Here is a 7,329-nt window from a genome sequence, read left to right as displayed (position 1 = left end):
AAATACTGTGAATGCTATCCACAAATTTTAGATGTGCTACAACCAACGTCGTTGCACCCTTTGCATTGTAGCCTTTCTCCAAATCTCGTAGGTCTCGTGAGGAAGGATTTTAAAGACAAAGATGAGAAACCACCAAACCTAGGCAAATTATCAGTGCAATTTCATCCAAATTCACCCAACCGAACTATTTGATGCAAAGTTACAAGCCAAAATTGATCATGGGCTCTTGTTCCTTAGCGGACATATGTATAGCAAAAGATAATTAGTGTGTCAATAAAAATTGCAAGTATACAGATTTAGTATTTGAAATATATGTTGGCAAATATTAGAAGTAACTTAAAAGTTCACTATTTTCTAGTGCTACTACTTTCCATAGGAAAAATTATCCACAATACATACGTCATTGATTTGTGTATGATATGGACTTAGGCCTACACGTCATAGGTAAAGTCCATATCACTTTTTAGGAATAATGAATTTTTCAATGGTATAGAAAGAATTATTCTAAATGGTTGTAATGTAAATGAAAACCATATAAATCATAATTGGCTATTCAACAAAATTAAACGCAATACATTATGATAGATTAGATTGGTTAGGTTCATTTTGGTTGGCGATGTGTGTTCCTTGATACAAGGTATTTACGATGATTTCATCGATCTCAATATATCCTAGGAATTCATTTAGAATGCTTAGGCCTGTTTGTTTTACTTGGGCTGCAACTTTTGGAGCTTTCTAAAAAGTTGGTGTTGTTTTTTATCTGAAAAGCCAATAATAATTTTTAGAAGATGTGTTTATCTTTCTAGACCCAAAAAGCTATGAAAAGCTCAGTTTTTTTAGGCTTCTACCTTTCTGTAAGCTGCACAAGAAGTTCGTTGTTTATTTGAGCTTCTAGATTTTCACAATAGAAGTTGCTGGTAGCTGACGTGCCTTCACGAATCTCAGATACTCTATTTGTTTTATATCAATTCTTCAATTAAACACTAGAGGAAAAAAATGAACAAATTATCTTGAAAATACTTCACAATTTTTTACTAAACATGCACACCTACGCAACCTTATGTTGAACGAAAATTGACCAAAATACCCTCAACACATGGCATCCCACGCACCTACATGGAGGTAAAAAGATGAAAACGCTAGGAGCAATTTTGAAAAGCACGAGAAAACATGTATTGGGAAGTGTGAAATGACAAGTATTTGGGGGCAAAGGTTTTAGTCAAATTGCCAATTATTCAAAAAACTAGGCGCTTCCATAGAACTTTAAAATCAAAAGTCAGAGTTTAATTCTAAACATTTCAGGACAGTATTCTTTTTACAAGGCTCTTCCAGTTCCAGTATACTTCAGGTGTCCTCCCGTACTCGCTCCCTTACCACCAATTTTTTCCTTTTCCAAAATTGAGCGAACAAAAAGAACACCACATGTATACTGCCAGTATTACTGTAAAAGAGAAAAGGCGAAAAATAAGGTGATTTCCCTTCCACCTTTTCGTCTTTTCCAACAGCGGGCTGCGCCGGCGGCCGACGTGGCTTCCTTGGCAGCGGCACAAGGAGCCAGGTAGCCGGTGGCCGTTATCCGCCGGGGCTCCACCGCCACTCCCGGCTCCCGCTCCCCGCCCCGCCTTACAAAACCACCCCAACCCCATCCGCAGCCACCCGCCGCGGCACCCCCCCACTACCACCCGCCGCCACGCCATGCAGATGCAGCAGACCCTCACGCTGCGGGGCGTCCCCTCCGCCCGCCGCGCCGCGCCGCCGCCGGCCAGCTCCGCCCACCTCGGGTCCTCTCCCTGCCTGCTGCGGGTCCCCCGCTCGCTCCGACGACGGAGGCCCCGCTCCCTCAGGGCCTCCGCCTCGCTCGAGCAGGAGGTCAAGGAAGTCGCCGCCTCCCCGGCTCCCTCCGGTAGTTCAACACTTCAACTCGCTCCCTAATTTCTCAATTCCCCGAATGGCGTTGGGACGGTTTTTTCTAATCGATAAGTGAACGGCACCGAGGTTCCTGCTTTGTGGAGTAGGATTAACGCCGTTTTGCATTCTGATTAGTAATTTGGCATAGTGAGGTCCTGAGTCCATTTCAGTGATCAGTATGCTAACTACCTGAGTGGGCTTCTCTTGTGTAACTTGATAGCTCTATCTGTGAGGCTACTAGTAGATGTTGGCCCATTTCTAGAATTAGATAGGCACATCACACAAGGCGGCATTTCTCTCCAATGCTGCCGTGCTGCAATCATGGCTTCACTTAGCTCATAGCTCCCAAAAGCTTGTGTGGCCTTGCCACTTTGATGTAATTTGATGATTGATGATCATTATTTTCAGCTCCGCCATTGATTTTGTCAAAGTAGTGGTTCATGTGAAAGACGTGCATTTTTGGATAATGTCCTTCACCTTCCTTGTGGAAATTAAAATCCATTGTCATTTCCATACTAGCTTGGCTTAGTAACATTGGAATGACCGCTTGATGATTCCCAAAGTTTCCTTAAGTCACATTTTGTTTTCTATATATGTTGACTTTTCTTCTGCTCTGTTGAAACCATGCCAATTTTATGTGCATTCTTCACTGGATTATCAGCAGGGAAGAGTACTCAAGCAACTAGAAGGGATGTGAGGAATATAGCAATTGTTGCTCATGTTGATCATGGGAAGACAACTTTGGTGGATTCAATGTTAAGGCAAGCCAAGGTACATTCTAGTAATGCATTCATTACCTTTGCGATTATGTTTACAGAGATTTACTACACTTTTAGACGAAGTACCTTAATTGACAGTCATCTAAGTACAGAAAAAGTAACTGAAAGAACTTCAGTTTTTACTTCCTGATTACCTGGGGAAGTAAGATGGCTTTACATGCAATGGATGATACCAGAACTTTATATGTGGATGCTAGCTTTAAAAGAGACAATATGTCACCACTGGGCGTCTGGGTATATGTGGTTTCTGTATGAGTTCTCTTCGACTCTATGTTCTTAATAGAATGATGCGCAGTCCTCCTGTGCGTTTTAGAAAAAAAAAAGTAAATGAATGGTCATTGTAATTGTCATTGTCATTGTATTTCAGTTTGGCCATTGTCCTAAAAAAATGTGTAAATTGAGGGCACTAAGCTCGCTTGACTGCCAATACAGCCATGGGATTCTTAACCATACGTATTTGGATGAGGAGTAGGTTTGACTGTGTCTGATTGTCCAGCATGGCCAAATCATGACAGGGATTGGGTCTTTTCTTTTATGCAAAATACACCTGTATACTTGGTGAAAGGTTGTCTTGGAATCCTGAGCACTGGTAGATGACCCACTAATTTAATACTCCATTCATTGCTCCGGTCCACTCATTTCTCCGAGTCTTCCATCTTTCTGCCATTGTTTCCTTTCAATTCCTCATCCATGTCGGAGCAGCGGCAATAGGGGAGAGCTAAGGCAGCTCAAGCTGCAGTGATGGATTGCGGGGAGGAGGATATGTGGGCGGGCTGGAGCCACGGTCAAGAAGGGCTGAAATTTGCCCTACATCTGCACGTGGATGAGCGTCTCCGCTCGTTGATCATCGCTTGCCAAACACCACTGCCAACACAACCACCTCTGTTATGGCCCTGTCTCCAGAATCACTAGAAGGGGCTATAGAGGAATGCTATAGATGGAAAAGAACTAGGGAAGGGGCAGGAGGCGCAAATGCCAAACTAGATTGCGAACATAAATGCCTCAGGTATGATTTGCCCATGTTGGACAACCAGATACGATCGAGCCTATTCTATGCATCCATATTCATATTGCTAGGCCAATGGCTGTATCGGCTTAGTCAGGAGAACTTAGAAAAACTCGACCGGCAGGGGAAAGAATCTCCCCGCGGCATTACAGCTGAGAAGAAACCTCAGCCAAGCCGGCCGAGAAACCCCTGAACCCTGGATTCACCCTATAGGGCCGAACCATAGCCGGGTCCTGGTAGGAGGGCCCAAACCAACCACAGGTGCCACCTGCCACTATTATTTTTGGTTGCCAGCAAGGGGATATTTTTTTGTGCCACCAGGACCCTGGTTGGTGTTTCCCTCAACTGGGGGCTTACCATTACACTACAACAGTGTTGGTTAGTCAGGCAAACTTAATGGCCACGATTTACACTTTCCTGAGTACAATGGCCAAACTGAAATACATTGACAAGTATAATGGCATTCATATATTTTACTAAAAAAAATGTCACCACTGTTACAACCCTGTAAAATCCAGATTGATTGTGGTCGGTATGCTTCTAGAAACCGATTCCATCCATCCCACAAGAAACCTATTATTTAATTTTATTCACTCAGTTAAGTGTTTAATGAAAAACCTGGATCCTTTGTTTGATTTAGTGTCTCTTTGTTCAATCTGGAACCCTTCTCTCCAAATCAATGTTAAACTAAACAGTATTGCAGGAGTTTATAACTACTGAGATGAGATAAATTAGAAACCATGTGTGGAACTTATATCCATTGAATCACCATTCTGTCACATTGTAGTAGCAAAAATCAGTAGTGCATTTACTGTGAATGGGTCTTCCTGTTGGATTACTCTAACTGCTTACCTTATGCAGGTTTTCCGGGATAATCAAGTTGTGCAGGAAAGAATAATGGATTCCAATGATCTGGAAAGAGAAAGAGGAATCACTATTTTGAGCAAGAATACATCAATAACCTATAAGGGTACTAAAATCAATATAATTGATACTCCTGGACATTCAGATTTCGGCGGGGAGGTTGAGCGTGTTCTCAACATGGTTGAAGGAGTTCTTCTAGTGGTACTAGTGACTACTCATCTTTGTTTAACTTCCTGAATAATGACATCTTTCTCTTTTCTGCAGTAAATTTTTGGTTGACACACTTTTGACTTCTTATGTGCTTTACTGCTTTTAGTTTACCCATACATAGTCATTGTGATGCTACCAACTTTTGACATGGCTTATGCATATATTCAATCAAACTTGTACTTGCAGCATGTGTATATGTTCCATTTTCTGCTGCATGTTAGTTACCCAAGTCCCTTTCAAATTGATTTCTGAGCAGTGTAGAAATTATATTGAGGAAACATGGGCAATATATCTGATTAATTAAAGCTTATCTGCTATATAGGTTGATTCTGTAGAGGGGCCTATGCCACAGACAAGGTTTGTTCTGAAGAAAGCTCTAGAATTTGGACATGCAGTTGTTGTAGTTGTAAACAAGATTGACAGACCAGCTGCTCGTCCTGAGTTTGTGGTGAATTCAACATTTGAACTATTTATTGAGTTAAATGCAACTGATGAACAGGTAAAGTAGTTATGTCTATACTCTTGTTCATTTAATTTGTTTTTAATTTATCAAGAAACGTCATATCCTAGCCCTGATGTTCATGTTTTGTTCCAACATGCCAGTGTGATTTCCAAACAGTCTATGCAAGTGGAATTAAAGGAAAGGCTGGGTTAGATCCAGAAAATTTGGCTGATGACCTAGGACCCCTTTTTGAGGCTATTCTAAGATGCATCCCAGAGCCACGCATTGAGAAAGATGGTGCCCTGCAAATGCTTGTGAGTTCTAAACTTTGACATTTGTTTCCTTATATCTGGTACATCATTCTGTCTCTGATTTGCATGGTTGGTGCTTGATATTGTCACAGTTCACGCATCTCATTTTCATGGGCGTCGTGTATGTTTATCAATTTTGGTGATTGTTTTCTTAGCAGCATCTCTGAAAAAGTTTTTTATCATTGATTTATTTCACAAATAGTGCCTCCTAAACTGTAGAATTATAGTTTCTTTTCTGTTTTGTTTGTTAATGTAAAGTAATTTGTCGTCAAACTATATAGGTGCTTAAATAGTTACTCCCTCCCTCCTATATTAGAAGGTATGATTTATTTTTGTCCCAAAGACCAACAAGGTACCAACAGTGACCAATTTTTTCGTATTAATTCCGTAAGCATGCATGCTTCAAAGTATTCGGGCCTCATTTCTCAGCATGCACTGGAGTGGGCAATACACATACAGCTATGCATGCATGCATGCAGGTGCCATTTGGAGTAACTTGCCAAATGCATGTGTAGCTATTACTGCTAACTACATAAAAAAGGAGTTATTAGGGGCATAGTGGTACATTATCGAACGGAAAATTGTACACGCCTTCTAATCTGATCAAGATCCGAAAAGAAACACACATCCTGTATTATAGAACAGAGGGGATCTATCAATAAAATATGAAGTAATGCCATTACTCTAAAATGCCAAAAACCATGTCATGGAAAACTAGGTTATATGTTTTTATTGAAATGATCAATATCTGATATTCCCTAAGAGGGAAAACTTTGCTGGAGATGAATTATTTCTTACATTCACAATCAAGAAAAGTTTGTTTTAATTATGGACAGCTAATACTGCAATCTTGATTCATATTCACAACTAATCTCTTCCAGACTGATGTCACATGAACACTTACTCGTGTTTCTACTACAAGTGTGCATTGCTAGTTTGTACACAGAAACTCAACAGTAACCAAACACATAATATATGAATACATTATCTATTTTGTTGCTTCTTCCAGGCTTCATGCTTTGTAAAGCTCCAATAGTTTTACATGAACAAATTTCTGCTGAGCTGGCTTTCTGGCTTCTCAGAATGTTTGGATGTTCAAGGCTATATCTCCATTTATCTTTCATTGTCAAATTCTTCATTGCCTCCATATCTTTGTTAAGTCTTAATTGCTGACTATTATGAAGGTATCTAATACTGAATACGATGAGCACAAAGGAAGGATAGCAATTGGACGGTTGCATGCAGGGGAACTTCAGCGTGGCTTGGAAGTCAAGGTATAAATCTGTTCTGCTTGTGCATATTTCTGCATGGCAATGTAAACATGAATACCAGTGGGAAAATTATATATAGAAACGCGGTAGCATCATAGACAGGCTCAACCAATGGATAGATTGAAATTCCTACTGTACTTGTGCTTGAAAAAGAAAATATCCATTTATAGTGAGTTGGTATATGGTTCCTGTTGGTGTACTATGTGTATTAGGGCCCAATAGGCCCATGTAAGACATCTACATAGCTACCTAGCTACCCTCTAGGGTTAGCCCATAATCTAGCTATTACCTTATAGTATGGTATCAGCCTAGGTTAGGGTTAGGGTTACCTGTGACTGGCGCCGCCGCCGCCGCCGCCGTCACCGCCGACGCCGCCGCCGCCGGCCGGCACCATGGCCGGCGACTCCTTCCCCCCTCCCCTCTCCTCTTTCCCCTCTCTCCTTCCCTCGTGGGCGCAGTGGCGGCCGCCGACCGGCCCCCTGCGGCCGCGGCTCTGGCGGCCGTCGGGGCGGGCCCTGCCGCCGCCGCCGCCGCCGAC

General features: G+C 41.8%; 1 protein-coding gene across 1 annotated transcript in view; it reads left to right on the top strand.

The window, feature by feature from the left end:
* The first annotated feature begins 1,637 nt into the window (after positions 1 to 1,637).
* LOC101775979 (putative elongation factor TypA-like SVR3, chloroplastic) overlaps positions 1,638 to 7,329 on the top strand; it is a 19,399-nt gene continuing 13,707 nt past the window's right edge. Inside the window, exons 1-6 of the mRNA XM_004952192.4 lie at positions 1,638 to 1,903; positions 2,570 to 2,679; positions 4,555 to 4,758; positions 5,090 to 5,266; positions 5,371 to 5,523; positions 6,705 to 6,794. Coding sequence (XP_004952249.1) covers positions 1,696 to 1,903; positions 2,570 to 2,679; positions 4,555 to 4,758; positions 5,090 to 5,266; positions 5,371 to 5,523; positions 6,705 to 6,794 — 942 coding nt within the window. The 5' untranslated portion in view covers positions 1,638 to 1,695. The remainder of the gene's footprint in view (positions 1,904 to 2,569; positions 2,680 to 4,554; positions 4,759 to 5,089; positions 5,267 to 5,370; positions 5,524 to 6,704; positions 6,795 to 7,329) is intronic.

Source organism: Setaria italica, chromosome I (assembly GCF_000263155.2).
Source record: "Setaria italica strain Yugu1 chromosome I, Setaria_italica_v2.0, whole genome shotgun sequence".
Lineage (NCBI taxonomy): Eukaryota > Viridiplantae > Streptophyta > Magnoliopsida > Poales > Poaceae > Setaria > Setaria italica.
Note: the sequence above shows the minus strand (reverse complement) of the source record. Positions and strands in the feature narration are given on the sequence as shown.